The 18,575-nt window shown below is 44.6% G+C and overlaps 1 protein-coding gene across 2 annotated transcripts in view; it reads right to left on the bottom strand.

The window, feature by feature from the left end:
- Nucleotides 1–221: 221 nt before the first annotated feature.
- Nucleotides 222–18,575, bottom strand: part of SULF1 (sulfatase 1) — a 92,961-nt gene continuing 74,607 nt past the window's right edge. Inside the window, exons 16-20 of one of the 2 annotated variants that reach the window (XM_052651433.1) lie at nucleotides 14,611–14,783; nucleotides 12,293–12,435; nucleotides 12,076–12,199; nucleotides 9,981–10,014; nucleotides 222–336 (exon numbers count right to left, since the gene is read on the bottom strand). In XM_052651433.1, the coding sequence (XP_052507393.1) occupies nucleotides 306–336; nucleotides 9,981–10,014; nucleotides 12,076–12,199; nucleotides 12,293–12,435; nucleotides 14,611–14,783 (505 nt within the window). In that variant the 3' untranslated portion in view covers nucleotides 222–305. Of the gene's footprint in view, nucleotides 337–9,913; nucleotides 10,015–12,075; nucleotides 12,200–12,292; nucleotides 12,436–14,610; nucleotides 14,784–18,575 lie in introns of those variants that run through there. The other variant, XM_052651432.1, reaches the window with a different exon arrangement.

Below are 18,575 nucleotides of genomic sequence, written 5' to 3'. Positions count from 1 at the left end.
CCAGCAAGGTCAAAGGAGGCACTTCCCCAGCCCTAACCGTGGGGTCTTCATCCATCTCTGCTGGGGCTGAGAGGTCAGCAGACACAGCCAGGAACCCATCACTTGGAGCACTTTTAGTCTCATTGGCTTGGTTTTGCTCATGGTGACTGTTCAGCAGTGCAAATACTCTGTCTACATCCTTCAAGTAATTAGTCCAGTCAGCCAGACTAAGTCTATAGTTTTGTCTGTCCTTATAGGCGCTTCCATTCACGTTGTATACATCCTCGGGGCCTTGCCAGTTGCCGTCTGCAGTGAGACTGGGCAGATTAACCTTCCCATCCATCCCATAACTGTCCTCTGTGAAGAGAGATGAAGGTGGATCATTAGTGAGAAAACATGTCCAACCTATTGAATAAGCAACTTGCATTGTTTTTGTGGCACAAAGCAATTTGAAATAAACATGGAAAAGTATGTGTCTCTAGTAATTTGTTATAAAGGACTGGCCTTAGGTTACAGAAGTGACTGAATGAGAATGAACTTTGGAAAGAAGGCTGAACGAGGGAGGAATTCTATAACAGGCTTGGTTGGTACTGAGAATACACTGGTATTACCTGTCAGGGGGCTTATGATTTACTCCTGGTTCTACTCAAGTCACTGATGTAACCAGGAAATCAAGTGTGTTAGTCTCTCTGAGTCTTGGTCCCTCATCTACCAAATATAGCTATGCATTAAAACCTTTATTACATACAGAGCTGCTAGATGAATGATGTTTCAAAGTAATTAATGTAATAGAAAACACTTTGTAAGATATTTTTATTTTATTATTTTATACTCCCTGACAGTATAAAAACACATTTGAATGCAATTAAATATTTGCATCTATTTAACTTCAAATTAGATAGATCTGTTTCTTTTTTTTTTTCCCCTTTGCTCTAAAAATTCTATCCTTTAAAGAAACCAGCCACTGAGTGGTTTTGCACAGCATTCAATGAACCCACCAGCTTTCTCGCTCTGATTTTTCTACATCATCAAAATGACTATAGTTCTGCAGAAAACAATGTCTTTTCCCTAGGTGTACCCAAGTACCACTTAAGAAGAGGTGGCCTAGATAAAGGCAATGAACTACCTAGAAAGCAATACAAAGAATCCTAGAATCTTCAAATAACCTGTAAGTTAAAAAAAAAATTAATACCAAATGCCAGTAGAGCTGTGTGTCACACTTTGGGCACCAGCCCTGGGAAGACTATATAGAAGAGAAAAGAAGGAAGTGAGAATGGAGTCAAAGATAGACTTGAAACCATTGCTGGAAAGAACGTCAATCTGTGGTATAAAACTCTGTAGAGTCTTGGCAAATTGTGGTTGCGACAATGAAGAAAAGAATGAAGGGAACATGAATGGAGATGACAGTCTTGAAAGGCATCACTTTGCGGGGGAAAAAGGATACAAAGGAAGAGAGAAATGGCCTTCAAAAACTGGGTGATAAAGGAAAAAAGAAGCCAAAAGGGTGCAATTTCAGTCCTGTAATAAAAAAGAGAAACAGACAAACCGGAGGACACACAACCTCTTATAACCCCATCCCCAAATAATAATGCGATAAAAAGTAAAAAAAAAAAAAAAAAGTATGCTTGGGCATACTGACAGAAAAGGATCTTCTTAAACTAGACATCTTGGAAATACTTGAAGTCCCTGAAATTAATAAAAGCAGTCTAAATGTAAACAAAATTATTACAAAGGAACATAGAAAATAAGTATAAAAAGTCTACCATCTTATGAAAAAGCCCCTGCCAAAATAAACCCAAAAGTGAAGAAAACCACAACATAACACTGTTAAGTAAATGAAATCTCCAATCAAGTATCCCAGGATGTGAAAGCCACCTTAGATCAAACAGTAGAGTCTGAACCAAGGATCGGATATCCAGCCAACCTCTCCTTTAAGTGTCAAGGCTACAGGAAAAAATTTTCAAACATGAAAGAATGTAAAGAACATGGGACACATCAGGTCATCTTGAACAGTCTCCTAGAGGGTGAGTTTCATTCAATCAAGAAATCACTGGGGAAACGTCAGCAAAAGGATGGGTGGTGAGCATTTAACACATTTATCAGATCCAGGAGTGAAACAAAATTGATAAGGCAAAGAACAGAAAAAGGACATATCTAATTAATAAATACTGATATAAATAAAAACCCTGGTTCTTGAAAAAAAAATAGGATCCAAACAGTAACTAGCTTACCTAATTATGAAAAAAGGGACTGATTTCAAATAGACAAAATAGAAAATGACAAGGGAGAAATAATGATTGAAATATACAAAATTTAAAAAGTAAACAAGTACTCTGCAGACATCAAAGCAAATCAATGGAAAAAACCTAGATGAAACAGATAATTGTCTAGGAAAACATGTTTTATTGAAATTGATCCAATAGAGGTAGAAAGTTTAAACAGAACAAGTCCCAAAGAAGGAAAATAAAGGTTTATTACCTTTATATAATTATATGTTTATAAAAACTACTTAAGAACATTCTATCAGTGTTATAAGAACTACGCTACAAAGAAGCTTCCCCGGCGGCTCAGCAGTAAAGAATCCGCCTGCCAATGCAGGAGACACAGGTTCAGTCTCTGGGTTGGGAAGATCCCCTGGAGGCGCACATGGCAACCTACTCTAGTATTGTTGCCTGGAGAATTCTACGGACAGAGGAGCCTGGTAGGCTACAGTCCATCAGGTTGCAGAGAGTTGGACATGACTTAGCGACTAAAACAGCAAGCAACAAAGAAGCAACAGGTCACTATAGTTTCACAGGAGAATTTTACCAAGCCTTCAAGGAAAAGAACATCTCAATGCTATACTAACTGTTCCAGAGCACAGAAGATCAAAGAAAACTTTGAAGCTCTTTCTACGAAGCAAGTCTAACCTTGTTTGCTGTGGTAGGCAGAAGAGTGTACTCACCTTTCAAAGATGTCCACATCCTAATCCCCAGAGACTAGGTATTGTTTGTTGCCTTACATGCAAAAGGGACTATACAAATTCAAACTGAGTTTTGGATTCTGAGGTGAGGAGGCTATCCTAGTGTAGCCAGGTGGGGCCAATGTCATCCTGAAGATCCTTTTTAGGAAAAGGAGGGCAAGCGAGTCAGAGAAAATGTGACCTTGGAAGCAAAGAGGTGTGTATGTTGGGAGGGGAACAGGTAGGTGTTGAGACTTGAAGACGCTGAATTTTCAACTTTGAAGATAGAACCGTGAACAAGGAATCCAGGCAGCTTCTAGAAACTGGAAAAGGCAAGGAAATGGACCCTTCTCTAGAGGCCCTAGAAGGAACACAGTGATTTTAGCCCAGTAAACCATTTCAGCCTTCTCTAACTCCTAGAAATGTCAGGGAATACGTTTGTGTTGCTTTAAGGCATGGGGTAGGTATCACTTGATGGCATGGTGGTAAAGAATCTGCCTGCAAAGCGGAGATGCTGGTTTGACCCCTGGGTCAGGAAGATCCCCTGGAGAAAGAAATGGCAACCCACTCCAGTATTCTTGCCTGGGAAATCCCATGGACAGAGGAGCCTGGCAGGCTGCAGTACATGAGGTTGCAAAGAATCTGACACAACTTAGCAACTAAACAACAACAGGCATGGGGTATCATGAGTTATGCCAGTAATAGGAAACCAATACCGAAAAAGATAACATAGCATAAACACAAAGACAGTTTCAGACCGAATCATTTATAAGATGACACAAAAATCCTAAATAAAATATTAGTGACAAGAATTCAATGTTATATTAAGAAAATAACACATGATAGTCTAGCAAAATTTATTCCAGAAATGGAAGGTTAGTTGGTCTACTCTTAGCAAATCTATTAATATAACATATCATATTAGTAGATCTAAAGAGAAAAATTATCTGCGTATCTCCATAAACGCTGAAAAGGTTTTTGACAACCTCAACATTCATTAAATACTAAAGACACTAAAAAATACTAGAAACAAATTGATGGCTATTTCCCTAACATAACAAAAACATATATATCTTAGTCCTAAAGCTTGCTTCTCACTTCACTTCATGGAAAAATCCTGAAATTACTTTCATTAATAACAGGGACAAGGTAACACTGTACTGAAAATATTAGCTTATTCAATTAGACAAATCAATGAGACACATAAATGGGAAAACAAGCAAAGCTATCTCTGCAAATGTTTGACAGTATACCTTAGAAATTGAAGAGAATACATGGCAAAGCTGACTGAAAAAACATTTTAAAGGTAGCAGGTAGTAAAATTAATGTACAGAAACCAATAGCCCTCATATACATAAACCATTATCAAGTAGATGTTTTAATGGTGGATGAAAACTTCGTTTATGTAGTAACAAAAAAGATAAGGTGGTTATAAATACACTTATCAAGAAATGTGCAAAACCTTTAAGAAAATACCTGTTAAAAGCTCTTGAAAGACCCATAAATATACTTGACCAAATGGAAAAATGTCCTTTGTTTGACAGAGCATCACAAAGATATAAATTCTTTTCAATAATCAATATTTTATAATAACTATAAAAATAGTTATAACTTCTAAAAATTGTGAATCACTATAAAGTACACCTGTAACTTATGTAATATTGTACAGCAACTATATTTCAATTAAAATAAAAAAACTCTTCCTGACAATTCTTTCAGAAACCAGATAGAAAAATGGTCAAAGGCAGAACCAGATAATCTACCAAATATGCCAAATTTGCAGTTAGTGTGAGTTAACAATTCTGAAATTCCTCTCTGTGTACCGCAGCATTTAGAAAATGACTGAATCCACTGAGGATAACAGGAACTGGGTTCCAGGGCCACCTGTCCCCCCACGGCAAACCTCACAGCGCCACCCAGTGGCCCTGGTCCTGACTCACACTCTAACAGCCCTAACGCAGGTCCCCTTCATTGTCTCAGGAAGCCAACCTCACCTCCAGACCCTTTAACTTCAAACCCTGGTCTTGACTCATCTCTTGGTTGAGTGCCTTAAAGAGAAAAGTCCAACCATACTAGCAAGGCAGCTTGAAAAGAAAATGGAGCCCTGAGATGTGACCGAGAGAAGAGAGCTTTCTTAGGGCAACACGGAAAGCTAGTCGCTCAGTCGTGTCTCCTTGAGAACCCATGGAAGTAGCCCGCCAGGCCCCTCTTTCCATGGGATTCTCCAGGCAAGAATACTGGAGTGGGCTGCCATTTCCTTCTCCAGGGGATCTTCCCGACTTACGGATTGAACCCAGGTCTCCTGCATTGACAGGCAGATTCTTTACTGTCTGAGCCACCAGGGAAGCTCAGGACAACATGGAGCACGGCAGTAAAGGCTACATTTTTTCCTTTTGCTCTCAAGAGATTCCGGTGGTTCCGAGAACACATTTGTGTGCTAAACTCTGGGTTGTCAGTGAGTGATGATGGAGATGGTGCTGGCTCTGACAAGATCTCTTTTTGGGTTTCTTCTAAAATACAGTAGCATTCTTTTATCATTTACTATCCCCTTTCACATACCACTTTCTTCATGTGAATTTTTTGCACCCCCATATTATTATACCTGACTAGTAATACCCATCATTCCCGGGGCTTGCTATATGTCAGGCCTTGTTCTCAGTTTCCGACTAGCAAGACTGGGATTTGAACCCAAGGCAGGCTGGCTTCAGCATCCGTGCTCTAACCACAATACTGCACAGCCTGTAACACACGGCTATGTCACCCGTAACTGTCTGCAAGGCATGCACTGTTGCCACAGGGACAAGTGAATCAAAATGAGCAAAAGGGGTTCCTTAAAAGACTGAAAGCAGAGCTACCATATAATCTAGCAATCTCACTCTTGGGCATATATCCAGAGAAAAGTTTAATTTGAAAAAAGAAACGCACCCCAATGTTCACAGCAACACTATTCACAATAACCACGACATGGAAGTGATGGAAGTGTATATAGAGGAATGGATAAAGAAGATGTACATATATAGAATAGAATATTAGTCGTAAAAAAGAATGAAATAACGTCACTTGCAGCAACATGGATGGACCTAGAGATTATCATACCAAGTGAAATAAATCAGAGAAAGTCAAATATCATACGACATCACTTATATGTGGAATCTAAAAAAGGGTTAGGGTCAGGGATATCACTTACATGTGGAATCTAATAACAATAAACTTACTTACAAAGCAGAAACAGACTCACAGATATAGAAAACAAAGTTATGGTTACCAAAGAGGAAAGAGAAAGGGGAGGATAAATTAGGAGTATGGGATTAACAGATATCTAAATAATATAATGGCAACCCACTCCAGTGTTCTTGCCTGGAGAATCCCAGGGACAGGAGAGCCTGGTGGGCTGCCGTCGATGGAGTCGCACAGAGTTGGACACGACTGAAGCGACTTAGCAGCAGCAGCAGCATATAATATAATATAATATAATACAGATACAACAAAGTCCTACTGTATAGCACAGGGAACTATATTCAATATCTTATAATAACCTATTATAGGAAATAATCTGAAAAAGAACTGATGTGACATGAAGCATAGCATATAGCATAGTGTGTGTGCTCAGCTGCGTCCAGCTCTTGGTGACCCCGTGGACTGCAGCCTGTCAGGCTCCTCTGTCCATGGGATCTTCCCGGAGTGGGTACCATTTCCTTCTCCAAGATATATGTATAAAACTGAATTGCTTTGCTGTACACCAGAAACTAATACAACATTGTAAACCAACTATACTTCAAGAAAATGAAAAAGTCAACTTGTAAAAAAAGAAAGGCAAAAGCAATGTGAACAGGAGGGATGGTTGCTGAGGGTGGGCACCATGTGGCCTGCTGGCCTGCAGGGCGCGGACAGAAGTGTCAGCAAGCAGCCGTGCCAGCGTCAGGCTGCCAAGAACTGACCGTCTGGCCCATGCAGCCGTGGACACACACTATGACTGCCGGAGAAGCTCATCAAAGGTCAGCAGCGCCAGTTTTCACAGACCACGAGAAAAATAAACACCCCATTAACCTGTGGATCCTATTCTATTTTGCAACACAGATATTATTACTTTCAACTCAAGCCAACAATTATTTCCTGAGTCATAGCGGCCACTTTACTGAACTGTATCCTTACCGTGAGCTTGTCCTAACCGGAAAATGAATAAGCAAAGCATTTCAGCTGCCCCTGCCTTATGCAACTACCATGCCAAAAAGAACAACAATAAAAAAGAAATTGAACTAGGGAGCAGACTTTTTAAAGACCTTCTAAATATGTCTAAGGATTAACCCACAAAATTGAAGGCAGTTTAAAAACTCTTCTGTAGTCAGTCTTATACAAGATACATCTTCTAAAATACTCTGCTGAATTTTCAAGTTCCAAATTCTTCAGGTGTGTTTGCTATCATGTTTATCAAAGGCTTTTGTAATCACATTTCATGACTGAAAACCCACTTTAATTAGTTTTCTTCTTTTTTCTTTCTTTCTAGTTTTTGGTGGCACTGCTTGGAATGTGGGATCTTAGTTTCCTGACGAGGGATGGAACCCATGCCCGCTGCATTGGAAGTTCAGTGTCTTAACCACTGGACTGCCAGGGAAGTCACCTAATTAATTTTCTTAAAAAAAAAAAAAGAATCTTAAAAGGATCGAAGCTTCCAAAATCTTGGGAGGACTAAGCGCGGGTAAACTGGGACAGCAGTTTTTCTGACTTTTCCACATCTGCTGCTTGTCAATCCAACAGAGAACAATGAACAGGGAAGGTTACATCAAACACTGCCTTTAAGTGTCCAGTGAGAACACAGGTGTGACAGGTTGATGCTTTCCTGTTTCATCATCTCCTGCCTGCTGTGAGGAGAGCAGCTGAAAGGTAGTTTGCATCATGGATTATGAAGTGGTAGAGTCCGAAAAACCAGTCATTTTGAGTTAAAGAGGATCCTTAAATTTGTCCATTTGTAAGGAATTTGGAAGGAAAAGAAAAAACAACAGGTAACGTGAGGTCACCGCGCACACAGTTTCGTGCCATGTTACCAGGGAAGGGATGAGATCAACAGCCAAAGTCACCAAGGGCGTGCCAAAATGACCCCAGAAACGATGGATGTGGCCCCATTTAGTGGTGGTGGTGACGGTGATCAGGGCAGGGGGAGTCCCAGATGTGCGCGCTAAGTTGCTTCAGTTGCATCTGACTCTTCGTGACCCTATGGCTGCAGCCTGCCAGGCTCTGTCCATGGGATTCTCCAGGTAATAATACTGGAGTGGATTGTCGTGCCCTCCTCTAGGGGATCTTCCTGACTCAGGAATCGAATCCTGAGTCTCCTGCACTGCAGGGCTGGAAAGCCCAAATCCCTTTAATCATGACTGGAATGGAGATGACATTCTTTATCTCAGAGCTATCAGGGGATGGCTTGTGAAGAACTCTTCCTTAGCTCCAACCAGACTTGTGTCTATATCTTTTATCTTTGTCATGAGAGAAATAAAACAGGGCCAGACGGAACATCCCTTGGCTGTAGAATCGAGTGCCTCATAAAATAACTGTAAAGTCAATGTCTAGTGTGAGGTCCGCTTAAAATGCCCTGTTTGAGAAATGTCTTAAAGGGACCCCCGGGAGGCAGGCAGATGAGTCCCAGTGTGTGAGATAGTATTACCTCACATGGTCCGGGGGAGACCAGCTTAGGAGGGGTTTTTCTGTTCTGTCTTATGCATGAAGAAGGGATCTGACAGCTTCCCTGGTGGCTCAGGTGGTAAAGAATCCGCCTGCAATGCGGGAGACCTGGATTCGATCCCTGGGTCAGGAAGATCCTCTGGAGAAGGGGATGGCAACCCACCCCAGGATTCTTGCCTGGAGAATCCCATGGAAAGAGGAGCCTGGCGGGCTACAGTCCACAGGGTTGCAAAGAGTCGGACACGACTGAGTATAAGCACAAGCAAGCATAATATATATGCGGCTTGCCTGTGCTAAGAAAAAAAAAAAGGCATCTGAGACCAGAGCTCAGAAGGCTTGAGGGAGGGCGGGCGGGGGCCACCAGCACATCCTGGAAGGGCAATATTCTTCGGTTTCTCCAAGACAATATCAAAACGGGTGACACCAATGAAGTCCATGTTCCTTTGATGGAATCATTTCTCCCAAGAGGATTCATGAACTAAGGCTGTGCCTCAGTTTCCCCTCAGTAAGGTAGTAAGGACAGGTCCCTGCTGCCCCACATGGCATGCTTCTGACAGACCTGCCTGAGGTCTCAGCAGGGAGTAGAAGGTTACGAGCAAGGGCTGACCCCGTCACTAGGTGTTTGGGGTCCTGTTCCCTGACCCCAGAGCACAGGGATGCAGGGGGGCTAGTTGGGGGGTGGCGAGGATAGAGGGAAATAAGAAGACTGGGCCCAGGGCTGGTCTTCAAGCTTTCGTGTGTCAGGCACTGTGTCCATGATGTGCTGAGACCTCCCTGTGAGTCTCGACTCTGGGTACACTGACCCCCATTCTCCCCCTTCACTCACCACCACCCTACAGAGCTTCTGAGCCCCAGCATGCCTGCTTTTATCACCACAGCTAATCAAGGACCGTCAACAAGGAAGCGCCTTGTCTTTCCTCCAACGTCAGCTCTACCATGCTTTCTACATTCCCACGATCCCTTTTGTGATACTGACGTCACATTTCATGAAATCTCCAACTCGTTGCCATGACGCCTCTCCAGCAAATCGACGTGTAAGAACCACCAGGAAAATAATTCTCCCTGCTTTTTCCCAGGGCTCCTGGAGGTCATTCTGTTTTCTCCCCCTTCCCATCATTCCATGCTACCAAGCACCATCCAGCAAGCACACAGGCATGAGTGAGTAAAGGCTCTGAGACACATCTGGTTGTGACAGTGAGTTGATTTCAAAGCAAAAATGACAGATCTGTTCCCAATGACACAAGACGGTGGAGAGAGCTGTTAGAACATGCATGCACCCCAAGCTATGCTCTGAGTGACACGGTGAGGGACGGAAATGAGTTAAAATGGCTCGATCATGCAATTATTGGGAAAGAAGCTGCCAGGGAGAATAAAAAAGTCTGAATACCTGTGCAGGTCATAGCTTCCTCCATCTTTATTTCCTGATATAGGAAAATATAAGAGTAATTTATGTTAGCTTTAGAACTCATAAAACCACCCCCTCTGTCCTGCTTCATGCACAACCTCTAAATCCTAGAAAGAAACATATCGTGTGAAATACAGACAGCGCCAGAGTCCAACAGAGCTTTTCTGTTAGGTTCAAAATGAGGATGGAAAGCTATAAATAAAAAAAGGGTTTAAGATAAAACATATTGGCGTTTACATGAAAAATAGGTGGGGGTGAGATAGGAGAGTCCATTTCAAAGTAATAAGACGAGTACTTCCCAAAGTCCAAGTAAGTCTCAGGAATAGTTAACTTTTGGTGACTTTAGACTAAACCCTTGGAAAAGAGGGCCAACAATCATCTCTCTAAGGAATCATCTAGAAGTGGACAGGATTGCTTGAAGTGTAACAGCAAAAACAGGCTCCACCTGGCACGTCACTCAGCATTCAGAGGCTTGATCAGGTTTCACTAAGTAGAGCTGCCATGTCATCACCAATAAGAGGGCTATGTACTTTGGGGAAGAGATATCATATTTCTAGTGCCTCTAATGGTTGTTCCAGTTTTCAGGCTGTAGGTTTTTTTTTTCCTTCAGGATTTGAGGAAAAGGTCAGATACACCAGATATCTGAAAAGATTTAAGTTGAGTGGAGCTACTGACCAAAAGATCTGGGCTCTCCTGGCTGGTGATGAATTCCACCAAGGCATGAATGGAGGGGTGGGGACTGACAGCAGTGATGGGACCGCCCACAGGATTTAGAATTTTCAAGCTGCAACTTGCAGCTTGAAAGCCTCCGGGACCCAATACTGGTGATGATGCTGCCATTTCAGGGTGCATCCTGGCTTTTCTCCCCATCACTCACATGGCCCAGGGAGCTGCCTGCTTTTGTTACTGGTGATTCTGTTGATGCTGGCTTCCAGGGGACCCACAGAGACACAGGCCCTTAAGGGCACTGAGGAAACCCAGCTGCCAACAGACGATTCTTACAAATTGCTCCCCACTGCCTATGGGTCCAGGCTTCCCAGGTGACACTAGTGGTAAAGAACTCACCTGCCAGTGCAGGAGATGTTAAGAGACACAGGTTCAATCCCTGGGTCAGGAAGATCCCCTGGAGAAGGGCACAGTAACCCACTTCAGTATTCTTGCCTGGAGAATCCCATGGACAGAGAAGCCTGGCGGGCTACAGTCCCTGGGCTCTCAAAGAGTTGGACACGACTGCGGTGACTTAGCACATAGCACACGCCTATGGGTCAAACTCTTGGCCCTTTTGGGGTTGACATATTATGCCCTTGGCCAGCTCCAGCACTTTCTCCTTCCTTCTATGAACAGCTGATATTTACATTTCTATAGGAACTATGAGAAAATCAGTATTCTCATTAACCAGGAAAGAGCTGGGGCAGACACTGAAAAGAACTACTCTCCAGGAGCCAAAGCAGAAATGAGTGAGTTTAGCTCTGCAGACCAGGGAGGGAACTTCAGGCTGATTCCATGTCAGCCCTCTTAAACTTTCAGATCTCAAACAACATCCTGCTCAAACATCTCTAGTTTCAGACGGGAAATACTGGCAAAAGAAATCTAATTCAGTGTGTCGTGGGCAGGTATCCAATTGGGTAAGTTTCAAACTGTGAAAGGCAGAAATAGGGCATTGTGTGTTTCCATTCTAATTCTCTTAAAAAAAAAAAATGATTTCCCAGTTGACCTAGAGTATCTCTTATGACTGTTGACAGCAATAACAAATAACCCCCCGCCACTTTCATCCCATCTTCCAATGGATGCTTTCATCAGATATTGAGGTTTACTAAGAGAATGCATCTTTGGGAGAGATGGAATGAAACGCCCACGAAATCTTCGGGGGTATTAAATTTTTCATTAGTGCACCCAGAGCTAAATTTATTGAGCAAAGTATGTTTGGAATTGCCTGGAAAGTTTCCCCTGTAAGGGTCCCAAATGATATGCTTTCATATCTTCTCTCCCCAGCTATATGTTTCAAAGGCAGAAAACTTGACCACAAAAAGAATTTTCCAGGTACTATAGCAAGAAAAAAATTCTTTTTTTTCCTTACCAACTTCAAGGCCCTTGGGTCTTGGGTTGCACTGCTTATACCCTTGACAGCTCCTGAGTTCCATCAGCTGCAGGTGTAGCTGATTCAAAACGCCCCGTTCGACTGTGTGCACAGTGTTTGTGAGCTGTGGATGAAGAGCCCAGAACAACAGCTTTAAGCTCATGTTCTCCTTATTCCATATTCAATAGCTTCACAAAATGAGAACATATTGACTTACCTGATAAGGATCTGTATTCATATCAAAATACTCCAAAAAGCCAGTGGCAAACTCGCAGAATAGAAAGTTATGCGTCTCATTAACTGTCCGCAAACACCAGTAGGTGTTATTGTTAGAACTCGTGCAAGCACAGAAAGATCCCACTGTTGGTAAGAAAGAAAACAAAGGAAAGAGAGTGAGACAAGGTGGCAGCCTAGCTATTTCAACCTTTTTTTGTCTTCACATTTTAAAGATCATATTTTCTCTCTTGCAAATATTGTGTGGGTGGACATTAAGTGAAGTGAAGTGAAGTCGCTCAGTCGTGTCTGACTCTTAGCGACCTCAGGGACTGCAGCCTACCAGGCTCCTCCGTCCATGGGATTTTCCAGGCAAGAGTACTGGAGTGGGGTGCCATGGTGGACATTAAAAGTACTCTATTTCCCCCCCTTCTCTATACAAATTTGCTGTGAGATTAGGTGAAGATGGAAAAAAACAGTGGCGACTCATGAAGGTGAAGTTTCAGGCCTGTTCGTCTGCTGTCCCCTAAGTTCTGCTGGGTATTGATCTCTAAAACTGAGTGATGAGCGGAAAGAAGGAAGGAAAGTATCAGAACTCTTATTTATGGTTGTTGTCATGTTTTATAAAAATTAAAAAAAGGTTACTTAATAAAAAGATGGACTCAGGGCCTTAGTTTGTTTTGAATGTCAGATGGTCAAGTGTTACAAATGGGCCCTGGAAACAGAGGGGATTCTGCAGTGTAGATGGGCTTGGAGAAGGCTTGAATCCAGCTCAGAGGATTTAGGGATGTCGAAATTTGTGATGTCACAGACTCTCCACAACACTTGAACATGAGAGGACAGTTACCATGAAGATTTCTTGTACCACGCAGAGGTTCACTGGTTAATTTGTAGAACGTATGTGAAAGAGCTGTCAAATTAAAGCTGCTACTGTGTGTACGTGTCCATCCCAAACTCCCTAACTCCCCCATCCTTCCCCCCCAGCAACTGTGAGTTCCTTCTTTAAGTTCTGTGAGTCTGCTTCTGCTTTTTAAGTCGCTGTGCATGCGTGCTCAGTCATGTCTGACTCTTCATGACCCTGGACCGTAGCCCAGCAAACTCCTATGTCCGTGGATTTCCTGGGAAAGAATACTGGAGTGGGTTGCCATTTCCTACCCCCGCGGATCTTCCTGACCCAGGGATCGAACCCACGTCTACTGCATCTCCTGCACTGCAGGAGGATTCTTTACCACTGAGCCACCTGGCAAGCCCATGTAAACACAGTGCAAACAGACACTGAAGTCAGGATGCGTGAAAACAGAAAGATAAAACAGAAACGGTCGTAAGACAGGCCATAGGTCTCCCTAAGAATGGTCTGTGGCTTCCTTCAAGTCTCCAAATTCAGTTTGAGAAGCACTGACCTGGGAGGCCTACTGCAATCCTTTCAACTAGAAGATCTGGTGTTTTAGCTACTCTGTGGGCTGGCTGGCCTTCATGCGAAAAGCTGGTATTGAAGGGGACTGAGGATAAATCCGACAGAGTCCCTGCGTTCAAGGGGTTTTATTTCTTTTGTGATATGCGGAATGTGTTCTTGAAGAAAGCAGAAACGAAGTATATTCGGGGTAAAAGTGTTCACCCATTTATTCCGTTACTTAGTGACGGAGCAGTCTTGCTGGGCCAGAAGTCCGTCAAGGGCTGGGGACCTTGTGAAACATCATTGGGGAGAAAAACCCATGGAGAGCTTGGCATTTTCAAACAAAAGACCAAAATAAAAATTTCTAAAGAAAAAATGTAATTTAGAAGCAAAAATGATCCTAGTTGTTGGTATAGAAAAATACGATACTTTAATCTAGAATCTTTCTAGATTCCTGGATTCAAGCTGCTGAATTCCTTAGTCTAAGTAACTGGGTGAGATGCTGGCTGTCCACATGGTGGCAGGAAGTAGCATTTTTCTTTTTTTTTTGTCAGCACTGTGCAGCCTGTGGGCTTCCCAGGTGGCGCTAGTCGTAAAGAACCCAGCTGCCAATGCAGGAGATGTAAGAGACGTAGGTTCGATCCCTGGGTTGGGAAGATCCCCTGGAAGAGGGGATGGCTACCCACTCCAGTATTCTTGCCTGGAGAATCCCATGGACAGAGGAGCCTGGAGGGCTACAGTCCATGGGGTCACAAGGAGTCAGACACGACTGAAATGACTTAGCATATGCATGTGTGCATGCTCAGCGTGCGGGATCTTAGTTTCCTGACTAGGGATCGAACCCTGATGTCCCGCATTGGAAGGGCAGAGTCTTAACCACTGGGCCACCAGGGAAGCCCAGGAAGTAGCACTCAGGTGGAGCGACTCACGGTTCCAGAACGGGGCCGTCTGCCAGTGGCTGTTGTCGTGTGTGAAGCAGGTGAGGCCGGGGAGGCTGCACTCCTCGCCCTTGCGCTGCCTCTTCTTCTCCTTCCTCTCCTTCTTCCTCCTGCGGTTCTCCTTGTAAAGCTGCAGTTTGCTGTCTACTTCTTGAGCGGCTTCTCTATTTCAACAGAAGGGACGTTTAAATGATCAGAAAGCGCTTTCTCAAGTAAAAACAGGATTCTTGCTCTGAGTCTCACACACCTCTTCAGGCGCAAGATACAGACACACAATAATAGATGGCCGTAAGTTTTCAGGGCTTCTCTGGTGGCTCAGATAGTAAAGAATCCTGTTGCGATGTGGCAGACCTGGGTTTGATCCCTGGGTCAGGAAGATCCCCTGGAGAAGGGAATGGCAACCCACTAAAGTATTCTTGCCTGGAGAATTCCATGGATAGAGGAGCCTAGGGGATTATAGTCCATGAGGTCGCAAAGAGTCAGACACAACTGAGCGACTTTCATTTTAAGTTTTCAGAGGGCCTCAAAGCATGGAATATAATCAGTAATATTGAAGACAAACTCATTAAGTGACAACACCCTTAGAATTTTACTATCTCAATAGGATCAATATTCTCTTCCTTATTGAATGCAAACGTTGATAGAAATAAATGTCAATGTGACTCAGAAGATTCCACTAGCCACACCCTTTGGACAAGTGGCTCAGCCTCCTGGCAGCTCAGTATCTATCAGCCATGAAATCAAATGATTCGTTGGATTAGATAACTTGAATTAGGTTTCTAGAATTCTATCGAGAAACCCTACAAAACAGGCTTGGAAAGAATAAAAAAAAGAAGTGTTTTTTCTTTTTTGATTTTTCCATGAAGGGCTCCAATTTTGTTGAGGCTCAAATATTAAATTCCTCTTATATGCTAATTTTACTATTATTTTAAAAAGATGTCGATTTCTTCCAGCTTTCAGAATTCAATGATTGCAGGCTGCTCTACAGAGCACAGGGACCTAATTCGGTGAGCCCACGTGTCCTGATCACTGCCCACAGAGAGCAGTGCATGGAGGACAAGCCAGGTACCAGCAGTGTATCGTCAGGGGGAACACAGTGTATCGTCAGGGGCAACACAGTGTATCGTCAGGGGGAACACAGTGTATCGTCAGGGGGAACACAGTGTATCGTCAGGGGGAACACAGTGTATCGTCAGGGGGAACACAGTGTATCGTCAGAGGGAACACAGTGTATCGTCAGGGGGAACACAGTGTATCGTCAGAGGGAACACGTGGTATCGTCAGGGGGAACACAGTGTATCGTCAGAGGGAACACGTGGTATCGTCAGGGGGAACACAGTGTATCGTCAGGGGGAACACGTGGTATCGTCAGGGGGAACACGGTGTATCGTCAGGGGGAACACGTGGTATCGTCAGGGGGAACACAGTGTATCGTCAGGGGGAACACGTGGTATCGTCAGGGGGAACACGTGGTATCGTCAGGGGGAACACAGTGTATCGTCAGGGGGAACACGGTGTATCGTCAGGGGGAACACGGTGTATCGTCAGGGGGAACACGGTGTATCGTCAGGGGGAACACGTGGTATCGTCAGGGGGAACACAGTGTATCGTCAGGGGGAACACAGTGTATTGTCAGGGGGACCACAGTGTATCGTCAGGGGGAACAGTGTATCGTCAGAGGCAACACAGTGTATCATCAGGGGGAACACGTGGTATCGTCAGGGGGAACACAGTGTATCGTCAGGGGGAACACAGTGTATTGTCAGGGGGAACACAGTGTATCGTCAGGGGGAACAGTGTATCGTCAGAGGCAACACAGTGTATCGTCAGGGGGAACACAGTGTATCGTCAGGGGGAACACAGTGTATCGTCAGGGGGAACACAGTGTATCGTCAGGGGGAACACGTGGTATCGTCAGGGAACACAGTGTATCGTCAGGGGGAACACAGTGTATCTTCAGAAGGAACACAGTGTATTGTCAGGGGAACACAGTGTATCGTCAGGGGGAACACAGTGTATCGTCAGGGGGAACACAGTGTATCGTCAGGGGGAACACAGTGTATCGTCAGGGGGAACACAGTGTATTGTCAGGGGGAACACAGTGTATCGTCAGGGGGAACAGTGTATCGTCAGAGGCAACACAGTGTATCGTCAGGGGGAACACAGTGTATCGTCAGGGGGAACACAGTGTATCGTCAGGGGGAACACAGTGTATCGTCAGGGGGAACACGTGGTATCGTCAGGGGGAACACGTGGTATCGTCAGGGAACACAGTGTATCGTCAGGGGGAACACAGTGTATCGTCAGAGGCAACACAGTGTATCGTCAGGGGAACACAGTGTATCGTCAGGGGGAACACAGTGTATCGTCAGGGGGAACACGTGGTATCGTCAGGGGGAACACGTGGTATCATCAGGGGGAACACAGTGTATCGTCAGGGGGAACACAGTGTATCTTCAGAGGGAACACAGTGTATCGTCAGGGGGAACACAGTGTATCGTCAGGGGGAACACAGTGTATCGTCAGGGGGAACACATGGTATCGTCAGGGAACACAGTGTATTGTCAGGGGGAACACAGTGTATCTTCAGAGGGAACACAGTGTATCGTCAGGGGGAACACAGTGTATCGTCAGGGGGAACACAGTGTATCGTCAGGGGGAACACAGTGTATCGTCAGAGGGAACATGTGGTATCGTCAGAGGGAACACAGTGTATCGTCAGGGGGAACACAGTGTATCATCAGGGGGACCACAGTGTATCGTCAGGGGGAACAGTGTATCGTCAGAGGGAACACAGTGTATTGTCAGGGGGAACACAGTGTATCTTCAGAGGGAACACAGTGTATCGTCAGGGGGAACACAGTGTATCGTCAGGAGGAATACGTGATATCGTCAGAAGGAACACAGTGTATCGGAACACAGTGTATCGTCAGGGGGAACACGTGGTATCATCAGAGGGAACACGTGGTATCGTCAGAGGGAACACAGTGTATTGTCAGGGGGAACACAGTGTATCTTCAGAGGGAACACAGTGTATTGTCAGGGGGAACACAGTGTATCGTCAGGGGGAACACAGTGTATTGTCAGGGGGAACACGTGGTATCGTCAGAGGGAACACAGTGTATCGTCAGGGGGAACACAGTGTATCTTCAGAGGGAACACAGTGATTTGTCAGGGGGAACACAGTGTATCATCAGGGGGAACACGTGGTATCGTCAGGGGGAACACGTGGTATCGTCAGAGGGAACACGTGGTATCGTCAGAGGGAACACAGTGTATCGTCAGGGGGAACACAGTGTATCTTCTGAAGGAACACAGTGTATTGTCAGGGGGAACACAGTGTATCGTCAGGGGGAACACAGTGTATCCTCAGGGTGAACACGTGGTATCGTCAGGGAACACAGTGTATTGTCAGGGGGAACACAGTGTATCGTCAGGGGGAACACGTGGTATCATCAGAGGGAACACAGTGTATCGTCAGGGGAACACAGTGTATCGTCAGGGGGAACACAGTGTATCGTCAGGGGGAACACGTGGTATCGTCAGGGGGAACACGTGGTATCGTCAGAGGGAACACGTGGTATCGTCAGAGGGAACACAGTGTATCGTCAGGGGGAACACAGTGTATCTTCTGAAGGAACACAGTGTATCGTCGGGGGAACACAGTGTATCGTCAGGGGGAACACAGTGTATCCTCAGGGTAAACACGTGGTATCGTCAGGGAACACAGTGTATCGTCAGGGGGAACACAGTGTATCGTCAGGGGGAACACAGTGTATCGTCAGGGGGAACACAGTGTATCGTCAGGGGGAACACAGTGTATCGTCAGAGGGAACATGTGGTATCGTCAGAGGGAACACAGTGTATCGTCAGGGGGAACACAGTGTATCATCAGGGGGACCACAGTGTATCATCAGGGGGAACAGTGTATCGTCAGAGGCAACACAGTGTATCGT

The sequence above is a fragment of the Budorcas taxicolor genome, chromosome 14 (genome assembly GCF_023091745.1).
Source record: "Budorcas taxicolor isolate Tak-1 chromosome 14, Takin1.1, whole genome shotgun sequence".
Lineage (NCBI taxonomy): Eukaryota > Metazoa > Chordata > Mammalia > Artiodactyla > Bovidae > Budorcas > Budorcas taxicolor.
Note: the sequence above shows the minus strand (reverse complement) of the source record. Positions and strands in the feature narration are given on the sequence as shown.